At 43.3% G+C, this 14,946-nt stretch overlaps 1 protein-coding gene across 4 annotated transcripts in view; it reads right to left on the bottom strand.

Annotated features, from left to right (window-relative positions):
* Positions 1–1,498: 1,498 nt before the first annotated feature.
* Positions 1,499–14,946, bottom strand: part of LOC119446835 (uncharacterized) — a 33,218-nt gene continuing 19,770 nt past the window's right edge. Inside the window, exons 8-12 of one of the 4 annotated variants that reach the window (XR_007466180.1) lie at positions 11,531–11,659; positions 9,759–9,836; positions 8,366–8,529; positions 2,341–6,089; positions 1,499–2,052 (exon numbers count right to left, since the gene is read on the bottom strand). Coding sequence is in view for 1 of the 4 variants with exons in the window: in XM_037711398.2 (XP_037567326.1) it covers positions 8,401–8,529; positions 9,759–9,836; positions 11,531–11,659 (336 nt within the window). In the remaining 3 variants the exon portion in view is untranslated. Of the gene's footprint in view, positions 2,053–2,340; positions 8,530–9,758; positions 9,837–11,530; positions 11,660–14,946 lie in introns of all 4 variants that reach the window. The other 3 variants (XR_007466179.1, XR_007466178.1, XM_037711398.2) reach the window with 3 other exon arrangements.

Consider the following 14,946-nt stretch of genomic DNA (forward strand, 5'->3'; position numbering starts at 1 on the left):
TTCAGGTTCGATACCACGGCCCGTTTTACGGACGCCGCTATGTACGGAACGAATAAAAAGGGCGCAGTGGCAGTGGTATGCGACCGCCGAGGCCACGTCACCTCCAGTGCATCGACCCGCCCCTGCACGATCACGGAAGCGGAAGAACTGGCCATCGCGTTAGCCATCCGCGAAGGTCAACACGCAAAAAAACCACTGACGATCCTCACGGATTCCCAGCAGGCCTGCCGCAACTTCCTACAGGGAAGAATCGCAAGACCTGCGGCACAAGTCCTAGCCCAAATACCTAAGGAGGACACTGACGACAACACCATCATAACCATCATTTGGATACCGGGTCACGCTGCCATCACGGGTAACCTGTATGCCGACAGAGCAGCTCGAGAATTTGCATATAACCGAGCACTCATCACGCCGACTGCAGATGACCCTGACCCAGTTGACCCCGAGTATTCAGCAATCCTGAACTACCACAGAGGGAGTCGCTTGCGATATCCCCCACCCCATCGAATACTAAAGACGGAGGATGCCGCTGCCTGGCGTAGGCTCCAGACAGGCACTTACACGAACCTACACATATTACATCGCCTGCACCCCACAGCCTACAGGGACGAATGCCCGTGGTGTGGGGCCACACCAACCCTATACCACATTACGTGGGAGTGCACGCTACACAACATAGAACACCATGACACGAACACCACGAGGGAGCAATGGGAGGCACTGCTGTCCAGCTCGGCCCTCGACGACCAGCTCAAGCTGATCCAGAGAGCAGAGAAGATGGCAAGAGCCAGCGGAGCCCTGGACTAGGGGCCCCGACCATTAGCGATGCCCCATTGGGGCAAGACAAAACTATATTTGAATTAAAGTTTATCTATCTATCTTACGGAAACTTCAAAAAGCACTTGCATAACCAAAATTATTTTTTTTATGAGAGAAATACTTTTGCGAAATGACAATTCACACAGTCACCACTAGCCCAATTTTTTCCAAGAGAATAGGTGAAGGTCACTTTTGGGGATTGGGAAGTTTAGCGTGGAATAACCAAAGTCCCAGCTCGATGCCTCGTTTATCTTTTAGCTTGGCACGATGCCTCGTTGACTTTTCAGCCCGACACAGTCACCACCTTGTCTCAGAGACCATGCTGAGGAGCCACGCAATCTAGGTCATGCGTCGCTTTCAGCGAGAGGTAATGACAGCGGTATTTTTTTTTTTCAGTTTCAGTTTCAAAAACGGCTAATTTTGCCACCTTTTCATGACACTTCCACTTGTATTTGAATTGTCAAATATTGCATGGAGGCTCCTTCATATCTACATTTTCTTAAACTAGGCCTTTTACACGGCCAAAATTTCATTCAGTTAGCCTTTAAGAACTCGCCACAGTTGTGGTATTGAGAAAGCCAATTAACTTTTTTTCTTTGGTGCATTGGATTACCTTGCTATCCATGCTTTGCCCAATAAATTGTTTAGAGATTGTTGAAAACATTTTCAGCCATTAATAAATTTGCATTTGTGTATTTCTGTTACCTTAGCATGAAAATTACAACAATGCCAAGTTGAGAAGTTTGTCAGTGCTTATCACATTAATTTCTTCTCTATGTCTGTGTCCTTATTCATGCTAATTATCGATCAATGAGAAAATCTTGTTTTTTGCAGTACAAGTATTTTACGTGCCCCTGCAATATTTCTGTCATCGAGATGTTACTGTAGTGGCATAGAACTGGTGCTCACATGAACCATTTCACACAACAGAGTGAAAGGCAGCATCTCAAAGACATTCACAGTTAACATAACTTTTAACATTAACCCACAATTACTTGTACAAACAAGAGATCAACAATTACCACTCATAAAGGTAAAATAAAAGACATTGTGAATAGAGACAGTTGAGCCAGTTATGAAACAAATACAGTTCAATTTACCGACAAGATAAACATGACATTGAAAATATACCCTTTCTTCTGTGTTTAGATAAGCATAAATACATGTCCTGCCACCCAGATGGGCTCATTTGTACCCAAGAACAAAAATGAACAAACAGCTTGATTCCACCTGTCAAAAAATTATGCCAAAAATATTCTCAAAACCTTTAGACCAAATAGCGTCAACATTGACATGCCTGGAAAGGGACACATATCATTTGGGCTATAAATAACAAGTTACTTTGAGACTTGAAAGCAATGCGGTTTTCCCCGCACAAATGAAGCATGATAAACATGACAGGCACTCAACACAAAAAATATACCCTTTCTTCTGTGTTGTTTAGATAAGCATAAATATATGTGCTGCCACACAGATATTTGTACCCAAGAATAAAACTAACAGACAGCTTGATTCCACCTGTCAAAAAAATATGCCAAAAATATTCTCAAAACCTTTAGACCAAACAGCGTCAACATTGACATGCCTGGAAAGGGACACATATCATTTGGACTATAAATAACAAGTTACTCCGAGACTTGAAAGCAATGCGGTTTTCCCCGCACAAATGAAGCATGATAAACATGACAGGCACTCAACACAAAAAAATATACCCTTTCTTCTGTGTTGTTTAGATAAGCATAAATATATGTGCTGCCACACAGATATTTGTACCCAAGAATAAAACTAACAGACAGCTTGATTCTACCTGGCAAAGAAGTATAATAAAACGCGATAGCGTTATCGGGCCCCTTTCGCATCACATTTTTGTTTCAGTGAGCTTCACCGCAACACAGAACGTGGGAAAGCCAGATTACAAAGACCAAGCTTACTCTTCACTTTTAAACAGAAATGCATTGATGGGAAGACATTTTTCCAGGGGGCAATATAAGTGGTCTTATATTAAAATGTGAAGGCCCTAGCACCTTTTTTTATTATTTTATTAATTGTTTGCTAGTGCCCAGATGCGCACTCGTGTCCAAAACGAATTAGCAGGCGAAGTCCCAATTTGACCTCCCTAGGATGCGAGCACCATCTGGATATCATTTTCGCAAGTAAAGTACCCGAAGGCACGGCTGTAGGTCTGGTAGAAATGCAGGACAAGGGGTTTGTGTTTGAGTTTCCTCGTAGCAGAATTAAGTTTTCTCGTACATTCAAATTACAATCCGACACCGATTGGTAAACAATCCGACGGCGAATCCGACGCCGAATGGTAAAGTTGTACTTTACCATTTTTCTGACAAATTTCACTGTGAGAAATTCAATTTTTGTTTATTAAAACCTTGCACCACGTGGAGGGCCTGCGCGGTCGAAGTGGTTAGGGATGATTTTCTCCGCCACTCAGCCGACATCGCACGCCGACGCCGGATTTTCTGCGACATGAGCCCTTAACACTATCGCGTTAAAAATTCTCTTTATCCCAAACAGTGTGAACATTGACATGTCTGGAAAGGGACACACATAATTTGGGCCATAAATAACAAGGTTACTCAGAGACTTGATAGCAATGTGGTTTTCCCTGCAAGTGTAGCATGAACTTGTAATCAGGGCAAAGGAATCACAGAAAGATGGAGGCCTGAACAGCGGGTGAACAAGGGAAACGTAAGCCTGGAGGCAATGCTTTGACAAGGGGCCTTGGTTTGATCACAGAAACAAGAGACATGTTACACAATGCCTAATAAAGTTCTCAGAATCACTCTAAATCTGTCTGACTGCTGCCATGAGTCAAGCTTGTGCATACGGCTGCTTGTGCCATACAAGACTGAGAATGTCAACAGCCAGGTGTCACTACTATCAAGTTTAGTGCAGTTAACAATCTCTTCAAAGCAGCTGCCCTTTCAAAGAGCTCAGGACTTGGCTGTGGAAGCATATACCTTTACTAGAAGTCCAAGTGCTGACTTAAATCCATCACTTTGCACTCATCAGGCTATCTGTTTAGTACCATACTTAGTCAACACTACTTAAAGGGGCTATGATTATGATCGTCCGACTATTCTTAGTTTATCATTATAATAAACTTGTACTTCAAGATTATTAGTCATGGAATACCAAAAGCCTGCTCTCAAGTCTTCCTTAATTATCAATGCACTAGCTAAAGATAGAGAGGCCAGTATGGTTATACCCATAGCAAAACTGGTGTCTGAACACATTCTAACCTGAAATTTCAATTTAAGGTCAATGTCTCTACTCTCCTCCCACCAACAGTTACCGCCATTCTGGCATGGCTCGTGTGACTTTTTAATAAGTGTAAGGCCACTGCCGGGTCGCCTGATCTGAAACATTCCGAGACCACAAGTGTGCAATTCCACCACGGCAGCCCACTGTATGTGCGACTTATCCTGCAAAAACCAAACTTGGCTAGGAGGAATGGGCTGGGCATGTACCTTTCTGGCATGACATGTTCAGAGCAAAACACTATAGAGTGCGAGAACTACCGGCCCTTTTGCTACACGTTCAGCTCACACATAAAAAAAGAAGCACGCAAAATATAGCGTGTTGCAAACAATAGAGATAGATGTTTTCGAAGGCACTTTACCACCTCATGTTGGCATGTCTGCCCTAAATATAGTAATTAAGTTAATCAATCATTACAATTGAATTAGGAAGAGAAAAAATATAGGACGCTTCTTCAGGTCGCTGCTAACGACATGCACATTGGTCTCATCAGCACAGAAAGCTCCCATCTTCTAAAAAAGACTTGCGTGCGTGATAGCTGAGACGCCTTATATATATATCAAACTGATTGTTGTGCGTTGTAACTGTGACGGCTTCTGCACTAAATAAACCTAATTTATTAATACAAATAGTTTAAATGCATCTGACAGTGAAAATGCCTTTTGTTGATACAACTGAACCACATTATAACAAAGTTGCTTCCAGCATAAAACTATTTTCATTGTATGTGATGCTTGTCATAAGTTGATAGTGATGAGGTAAATTTTAGATTTACTTGTTTATATCTGGGCAATGAGTAACACGAGAACAAGGTGAGAGCAGGAGCCAACGTTTCGACAAGTGGACTTGTCTTCTTGTCTGGAAGAAGACAAGTCCACTTGTCGAAACGTTGGCTCCTGCTCTCACCTTGTTCTAGTGTTACTCATCGCCTTGAATCGCCATCTCCCGCATTCCCCTTGTTTTCTTTATATCTGATAATTCATTAATCTGTGTTCACTATATCGATGCTCAACTGTAAAGTAAATGAACTCTTTCAGGGCTAAGAGCTGCCAATGTGCTCACTACCAATGCTTGCAGTGTTTATGATAATACAGTGAAATCTTGGTAATTTGAAAATTTCTTTACTCTAATTGACGGATAATTCGAACTGCTCTGTTGGTCCCGACAAAGTGCTATGTATTTGAATGGAGAAAAACTCCCACGAATTTGAACGCTAAAAATCGCACAACGGTGATATTGAACAAGTTTTTCACTCCCATTGGCTGCCTTTTGGACAAACCTGATTGAAAGGGGAAGGTTCAATGCATCGCTAGCTACCATATTGTCACATGCTGTAAAAATGATGAGGAAAGTCAAGTCCAGTGACAGTAGTTTTGGATTTGTGCACTGTACCACACAATTGACCGGGTACTATATTTAAAGGAGCTCTCCTTAGTTTGAATTCCGTTTTATTTGAATAAATTTCCAGTCCCCTTGGAGTTCGAATTAACGAGACTCTACTGTATAAGTAAATTAGGCTTATTTTTGATAACTACTAAGTTACACAAACACACACACCAAAAGAACAGAGTACAAGAAGTGGCAGAATCAATGCACTGAATCCCCCCCTTTTTTTTCTTTTTTGTTGTGAGGGCGGCTAATCTTGAAGTACAATGTTATATCAAAATGTAGTGCTCTTGTACTATACTATAACTACAACTAAAACTTATACTATAACTGTCATTCCCCATAGAATAGCATGCCATAACAAGGCTGCTCCATGGTTACCATAGAGTGCTCAACAGCACCTGACAGTGCCAAGCTGTCAAGCAGCTATCTCTGTAGGAGGTCTGTCTTGTGCCCCAATTGCTGCAATCACCACACATTATGCACCATAGGTGCAGTATGACACACTGGCAAGTGGTCAATGAACCACATCAGTTATTTGCAGCTAGAGGTCTTTTATGCCAAATGTACATTTGTTGCTGCACAGCAGGAACAGCTGACGTTACCCACTTGTGACAGTTCAAAGCAGGGAACATGTAAAAAAGCTTTATGTAAATAACAAGCAATCTCTTAAATAATGCTGATACAGAAATCACAATATAAACAACTCTCACTTTATAATTGCCATTCAAGCAGTGATAAGAAATCTCACCATGCTCTGGTGCCAAGTCTCATCACTAACCTTCCATGATAATCATCAGCACCACCCTCTTTTAATGGTGACAAGCCCCGCTATTCTCTGCATATGTAAATGGCCAAGAGCAAAGGTACTAGGTGCACTGACATAGTGGCATGTCACTGATTACTGCAAAAGAGTTACAAACTCAGTGTTGAAATATCAATGTGCATTCATCACTATCAAACAAATCTAACAAGAATGTTCCATGTCAAATATACTGTTTGACGAATGCTCACAAGCTGGTACAAATAGCCAGAAGCCTCATTACTTTCTGAGTGTGTGAAAATAAAGAATGTTCAATAAGAATTCTCTGGTGACAATTATGTCCGCACTTAACCTCTATGGCAGCTTGCTCAATAAGAAACTAACTGAACTCTCACCACCCATGCATTGAGTACAGCACATTAGTGCTAACCACAGCAAAATGGCAAACAAAGAAATATCAAAGGAATTAAAGCAGAGGACGATATCATTGCACAATATGGTAATCTAGTCATCTGCAGATAATCAATTTGGTGGTCGGAAGCATGTTGATAAAATCAGTACTCATGATGTGCAGTAGCTTCATACTTTTCTCATGGTGTTTTGGGGTTATAAGCTACTATATTACAAATAAAATTATTTGAGCTAAAACACTAACTATCATAAATGAAAGCAATTCAACAAGTAACAGCAAATTTAATGTTTTTGGAAAACGGATGCCATTCTTTTAATTACTACATTCGTTTTATGACAAGTCTTTTTTGTCATTTCGCGTCCCCTCCTTATGTAATGCCCTGTAAAGGGCCTCTAAGGATAAATGATGATAATGATGAGATGCATACAAGTAGACAAACAAATGATATCATTTCTCAGTATGATTAATCCTATTTTTCAATGCACTTTTCATGCTAGTGCGTTGACTTTCACATCCAACTGTTAAAAAAGTATTTTGCTCTTCATCAGGCTTGTCACCATTAGGTCAGCCACCGACCATCTCGTTGATATTCCTGATTTCATGCTGTGGGAACACAATAGTTACAGGGAGCCAGATTAAGAATGGAAGGGGGATGCTGTAAGCACTGGTATCATCTCTTGAGAAATCCATAAGGTTCATGCCCTACATCTGTCCGATGACTACCCACTGCTCCTAAATTCTGCAAACAGTTGATAAGCCCAACAGCAGTCATGTCTGAACTAGTTGGTGCATAATTACTGTAGCATACAGCCTAAATTTTCAGACAGGACAGAGCCATGTGTCGTCTTGCATCTTCTCTTCCTGTATGTGAATTTTGGCTGTACACTACATAAAGTTGATAAGCTGCCCTCCTGAACATGCATCTTGCCATCTATTGCAAAATGTGAGCATCTTTAAGAAGAATGCATTTTCCATATCTGCAAGTTTCCAATGACTAATATGTTAACTTCAGTGAAAATTATCTGTTTGCCATCATTTTTCAAGATACGTTTTGAGGCTTGTGGAATGCCGCTCTATTATGGTTGTACTAACTACAATTCACCTGAGTGCTGCTGCAATCTGACCATTTTGAATCTCTGGCAATGAAGAAAGAAATCTGTTTGGAGAACCCAACTTTAAGCAGTATTTCCTAGGAAACCTTTCTACTGTTGTGACTTTACCAAAGCCACTACCACAACTGCCCTGCTCAGCACCTGACTAGTGGATGAAGGAATAAAATCTAAAATTTTCACACCTTCTGAAAAACAGTCTGGCTGGAGTTGGTAGCAGCAACAGAACACTGGTTTAGCAGCAAGGGCATCAGTGTGTTGCTGTGTCAGAAGCTCAAGCCAGAACAAAACATCTTTTAACCCAAGCAATTTGAGAATAGGCATGAAGGTTCTTTTGTAAACACATAGATGTATTCAGGCACAGACATTAATTATGATTTAATAAATTTGTGTTCTTTTTCTTTCACAATTCTGTTACCCATTATCAAGGTTAACTTTCAAGAGCTTTGCTGCTTACACTTACTTTAAATTAAGTGGCACGACAGCCTCTTTAAACGAGAACAGAGTTCGTGCTTTATATGACAACATTTCAGTAACATTAGATGCCAATTTCAATAAAGCAAGACCTTGAAATGTATGATTACAATGGTACTTTCATACCTCCAGACTGGAATCCAAGACCTTGTGAGAGATGTTCACAAACCAGGGCAGATGACAGTATCATTCATGTCAGATCCCAAAGGGGGCGTTGAGGTCTTGAGAAGAAAATGTGTGTACTGGCCTTCTTTCGGATAGGAACCCTCGGGTCCCTTCAACGCTTTTTCCTGAGATGTGAAAGAGAAAATACCCCAATTTTTTTGGTTATTGAATGAATCACAAACTATATACCATCTGAATGAATCACAATCTATACATCTGAATGAACCATAAACTATATGAATCACAAACTATACACTTTGGACTAGAGATGGGTCGCTCAGGAGCGAGCCGGATCTTGTGAGCGGCTCTTTTTAAAGAGCGAGTGAGAGGTCGTTCAGTAAAAATGAGCGGCGGTTCTTTTGGAGAAAGGGAACCGGTTCTCTCGTGTTCAGAGAGCCGTGCCGATGCGTTCCGTCAGAGCCGGGTCTCCTGCTGGGTGCGACTTCCGCGTCATCTATTAGCGGTACGAGAAAGCAACTGCCCTCCCGCCCTTCCTCGCAAGAGTCGCCTTCACCCCCTCGCCTTCGGCTGAAGAACGAAAGAACCGCCGCTCATAACTGAACCACCGCTCCCTCGCTCTTCAAAAGATCGGCTCAAAAGATCCGGCTTGCTCCTGAGCGCTCAGGAGCCAGCCGCTCTTTTCGCCACGGCTCCCTCGCTCTTCAAAACACCCGACTCACTCCTGAGCACTCAGGAGCGGGCCAAGTGAGCGCTGGTTCTTTCGAAGTGAGGAAGCCGGTTCTCTCTCCTTGAATGAGCCGTGCAGAACCGTTCCATCAGAGCTGGGTCTTCTGCTGGATTTCGATGTTTTTCGATTTCTTACCGATGAATGGTGGCCAGTGTGGGCCGACTCGCGCTACTGGTACTCGCTCGCAGTGTGTGGTGTGCGCAGCAGTCCCCTTGGTTTTTTGTGCGTCTTATAGTGTGGCACCCGATGCCACCGAGGGGAGAAGTAAAGAAGTCTTAATTGGCAAAGGATGGTACCATTCGTTGCCTGCTTCTGTTCGAACGATGTCGAACGACTCTCAGCGATCGCACATCGTGCGCTGGTCCAATAACACTTCGAAGATGGTCTTCCGTGTCTTTAAAGGGCGCCTAAACCACCTGAGATATTCTTTGAACATTTCAAGTAAATGCGCATCGAGTTCAGAATGCCGTCACGATCAACGATGCCAAACGCTGCAGCTCTACGCGCTTAGACGTTTCACTTCAATTGTGGTGCTAATGTTTTACTGTAGCTGTACCCTACGCGTCTACAAAATTTGTTCAAACCGTTTCAGAGACCCTTTAAAGTAACACTGAAAGCCAATTAGAAAACAGTATAAGAACAAGGCGCTGTCACTGCCCAACTTACTTTGATGAATGCGACAACTTCCTCCTGGTCCACAGTGCTCATTTCATAGCGGCATCCCCAAGCAACTAAAGCCAAAGGCTGGAGAACATACAAGAAAGCAGTACCAGTTGAAATACTCTGTGTAGACTACATAAGATCATGCACACACACTAATTTTGAAAGTTCTGAACTACCTTGTCATGAAATATAAGGCTGCAACATGCAGTTCACTATTGCTACAAGTATTAAAAAACACAACAAAACAAAGTCGCAGTTTAGCCCGAAAGGTGAAGCACTGACAGCGATAGCAAAGTATTACACAACTATACGAACGTTCATAGTTTTATTGGCCGTATAAATTGCAGTATTCATTGGCTAATAATTAAATTAGCAAGCATAGAGTCATGCGCACACAGACAAACATGAACAAATGGCACTCGATGACCACGAACACTTGCTGTCACAATGCTGGCTCGATGAAGAGCACAAACAAAGGGGAGTGAACACTTCTACTGGCTCTTTGTTTAGCACATATCTGAAATTTGAGATTGCGTGACTTCAATCACTAGACCCGCGCGAAAAAGTGTGAATGCAGTCACCAGCCATTTCAGCTCGCCCCCAGTTAGTAGCACCACGCATCTATCAACTGGCAACATCCACCCTTTATATAAGAATCTACAAGCACGGTGTCCCAAGGGGAAGAGATTATCAGTGCTGTTGCAGGTTGTTTCACAGGTGCAATGACTAGTCTACCCGACCTAGTCCTCTATGCTGGAGCATGCTTGAGGTTCAGAGCTTGCTTTTGGTTTCTGGAGTAAGCCTTGTACCCCAGAGCAGTTTAGTTCTGTCGACGCCTCCAGTAGTGGCACTGTGCCTTGAGCCTACACAGACACGAAGGCACTAGACGTCGATGAATACTCTGCAGACAACACTTGTTGTTTAAACAACTTACGAGCATGGCCTCTGGGCTCTGTTAAGAAGCTGCGCAGGAGGGACATTTTGAAGCTTGTGCACATCGCAGGCATACTTTTTAAGAAGCTTGTCAGCATTGGGCAGTACTATGATTTTGTAACAAACATTTAAGTGGCGGAATTTTGGTTGTGAGCACATCCTTGGCCCTGGGAAAGTTGGTTCTGAACCAATGATCCATAGGATGCGCTATAGCCAGTGACATTCGGAGTATGCCAGCAGAAATGGCCATCATCTGGTGGAAGGGGTCCTTCACCGTTTCTGTGCTCTATGATGGCATGATGTAGACAAGTCCATCTGGCTACATGAGGACCCTGCCACTATGCATGACATCTCAGTGTGTGCTCTCAGTCTGTTTTTGTGCCGTCTCATTTTCACTGTCTTTATGCACACTATCTCAATAACTTCTGCTTTTATGCCACATCAGAAACAGCAAGGCTTGCAATTCTTCCACATGGAACTAGTACATTCAAGATATAGATTCTGTGGAATTCACTCTTTGTAGATTCATACTCGGGGATAACATTTTGTGCTCATATAACATCTAAATGGACAGATCTGACCTGCTGATAATTCAAACTAATCTGCACGTGCACATACACGATGTTCCAACTGCTGGTCATGCGGGAGTGCCTCTGGACTTGCACATTCATTGTCACTCCTTCTGGTCCTGTCCTTACCACTGTGTTACCATTTTATGTATCCTGGCACTTGTGAGCCATGTCAGTGCCAGAAAATACCCCACTCTGCTTTCTTCTTGTCGATTTCAGCAATGCAGTGAAGCTTTTAGGGGCTACAAGCCACTTAGGAAAGTATGTGCTTACCCTTTCTGGACTAAGGTGTACGTAAGGTGTGATAATATGCTTGCGAAGGCAGCCTGTAACTATGTTGCGAAGTGTGTCCACATAATAAGGATGAGTGCATGGGTGGTACAGCATGACAATTGCACCGTGCTGAAAGTAGAGAATAAAAATAAAGCCATCACTGATCTCATTGATCTATAAGATAAACATGAAACAATTTTCGTTTCAATGCTAGACATAACAACACACCATAGGCATGTATCACGCAGTACCTAGAAATACCGAAGCTCTATGGCATCTGAATTCATATTAGGAAAATAATGTGTAATTACAAACACTGACACGTGTCCCAATGTGTGCATATTGCACCAGACCAATAAGTGTGGCGACTGCCAATAATGGTGCATCAGGTGCTCAAAACTTGTTCTTTAGACTGATTCATGTGAATAAAGGTACTGCCACTTGCCCTGATGCTTCCACACTTCCGCTGCTTTCGTGACCAGCATCATTGCCTTTTTTTGTCTTTCATCCTGACCAGACAGGTTTCTGTTAAACCTTGAAATAAAGCAGGTGCTCACGTGCACTTACAATCACATAGCATGAACTGTGGCAATGCCCAGGGAGCGTGTCCATAGGCCTCGTTCAGCTGCACCAGTCTAAACTGGCAGCTCAAAGACAGTACGTGAACAAGACAGTATGTCAACTTTTACAATTGGGAATAGATACACCGGGAGCGCGAGGTAGTTGAGGGCATAATGACAACTTCAGCACAGCAGCAATATCTCGGACAAAATTTAATATAGTACTCAGTTCCAAATTTTTTTTCCTATTTTTTGCAGCTGTTCCTAAAGTCGGTTAAATAAAACCATCCTAAGCCTTAAAGGGACCCTGATACGATTTTGTAAAAACGTACATAGCTGCTAGGGTAGGTCCTTCGCATCATTAAGTGACACATTTAAGAACTCCGCGTAAAGCGTATAATTGTAAAGCTTTAAAAATGTGCATCGCTACCAATCGCAGCGGTGCTACTCCCAAAAATTTTCACCCGCCCCATCCCCTGCTATGTTGTGGGGGCGCATGACGTCAGTCGGATGAGCTATCTAATTGGCGACGAACGTTGTGTTATCGAGAATGCTTGAAACATGCTGCTGCATAAGGTTATTTTTAACAGCATATGTATGCATAGTAATTTACGCACTCTAGCACGCCGCTGTGCACGTGCTCAGGCTGCTAAAGGGGGGCACCAAGTGCTGCGCGCACAAGAGAACACAGTATTGCCCTGAGTTAGCGGAAACTGTTTATTGTCTCCAGCGACACCCAACACTGCACAAATACCCAGCCCCGGGCCGACGCGGGAACCAAACAGCTCTCGCGCCAAGGGCGAAAATAGACAGGGGGGCTGCTAGCACATTGCTGCGATAGGATGGCTCCCCGCGGCTATGCTGCTTTCTCTCGTAATAACCAATGGGCCCATTCGCAAGAGCTCGGGCAATCTCCTTCGACTTGGGCCTCCAATAAGTGCAGCTCGGCGCAGTACGACCATGTGTGAGCACTAGGCACTGCTCTTCCTCTTCGCATCCAGAAAGGAACAACACAAAGTACGCGCTCGCCATCTGTGCAAAAGTATCGTAGGCGAGCTCAAGTCCGAGACACAAACGGGCTGGCGGACGAGAGGAAAACGTGTACACACCCAGTGCTGTCCTGGAGAGATCTCTCTTGCGCCTGCTCTCCTGACAGCAGTGAACCCCTCCCAGCAATGCAAGCACCTCCACTGCAAACCACCGCGAGTGGAGTGCCCACCATTGACAATCGTCGCGAGTGCAAAGGGAGAAGCGTAGGGACGACAGAGCAGGTGAATGCCTACACAAAGGCACCGGTTCATACCTCAGTCCCCACAAGCCTTAAAAATAAGTACACAAATGTAACAAATCTAAACTTTTTTTTTTTTCAGACCAATGGCCCACTTCTGCCTCAGAATGCACATCGTCTGCTACAGCTCTGGTAATGGGGCAGCCAATGGGACATGGAAATGGAGCACCGATGGAAATAGGAGCACCGATGTCTTCTTTGCAGGCAGGAACATGAACGGTACCAGCGCTGCATTGCGCTAGTCTTGTGCTGAAGGCTTGTGTAAGGAGTAAACTTCGGCGACTACATGCTGCAGAAGACGCCAGCGCTGCACATCAATGTCGACACCAACCTCCTCCTCGGTCGACACAGCGATCATTCAGAGTTTCGAAAAGGCGCTTTCAGCGATAACCGCAGGTTCCGCATTTGTCAGAGAGCCAAATTTTGTAAATAATTTGGTAAGAATGATAGCAGAAAGACATCTTAAAAAGCCGAGATCCAGAACGAAAGCACTGTGAAGGAAATTTAACATGCTTTACAACATGCTAAAACGTCAGTCAGAAAGCTACAATCTTGAGTTAGACTTTGGTGTAGTGTTTCCGTCTGTGCCTCCCATGCTGAAAGTGTGGGTTCGATTCCCAATGAATGTACTTTTTTATCTTTTTTTTTCTCTCCATAATTTCTCTTTTTTTTTAGATTCTAGAGTAGTGAAAACAACAAATAGGCCACTTCACCACATTCACAAGTTACTGGCAGTGCTTTCTTTCTCCACTGACGGCTACAAAAAAATCTTAGGAGCGTAATATAGAGACAATCAGAAATGTACGTATTAGATATTTTTATGTTACCAGCTGATTATCAAACCGAAATAATACCGGACACAGCTACCTGGTAGTTTGTACATTGCATATAAGCTTGTAGCAATGTGGGAAACGCCTACGGTGGCATCCACCTCTTTGTGCTTCACATAGTATTGAAAAAATAAAGCTAGCGAACACTGCGTGTGGTGCCGCAGCGGCTGCATCCGCTGCGCACATTTAACTTTAAATTTCACTCTATGTAGCCCAGGCTTAACGATAAAAACTGCACAGGAAAGAGACACGGGAACACACTCGGTTCAAATCAAGCGGATGTAGACAACACTTGCATCCCCAATTAAAGGAGGCGGGACATAGCAATGGCAGCACGGTGTAAAAGCTGCGGGGGAACACCGCGGCTTGAGGGGAAGGTAATGTTTAACCACTCGTACCCGTGTTAATACACGACACGAAATTCTTGTGAGAAGGCATTCCTTGATACCCTCTGTGTCTAGGCGTACCTCATAAAAATTTCGGGGACCCTTTAATAAATGGCTCAATTCGGCTATGATAATAGATGTATGCCCAGATTAAATGGTGCATGTTGATGATGCTGGCTAGTGCTTCCAAAATAGCAGCCATTAGCAAGCATTTAGCATTATGCCCACTCATACATAGAAGCACGGAAGACTTATTGGGAACTAGCACACCACATTGTGACATTGGTCGCAGATGTTCACAGCCAGCCACTCTTGGGTCGTGCAGGCACTGTGAGAGGAAGCAAATTCATTA

This window comes from Dermacentor silvarum, chromosome 3 (genome assembly GCF_013339745.2).
Source record: "Dermacentor silvarum isolate Dsil-2018 chromosome 3, BIME_Dsil_1.4, whole genome shotgun sequence".
In the NCBI taxonomy this organism is placed as follows: Eukaryota; Metazoa; Arthropoda; class Arachnida; order Ixodida; family Ixodidae; genus Dermacentor; species Dermacentor silvarum.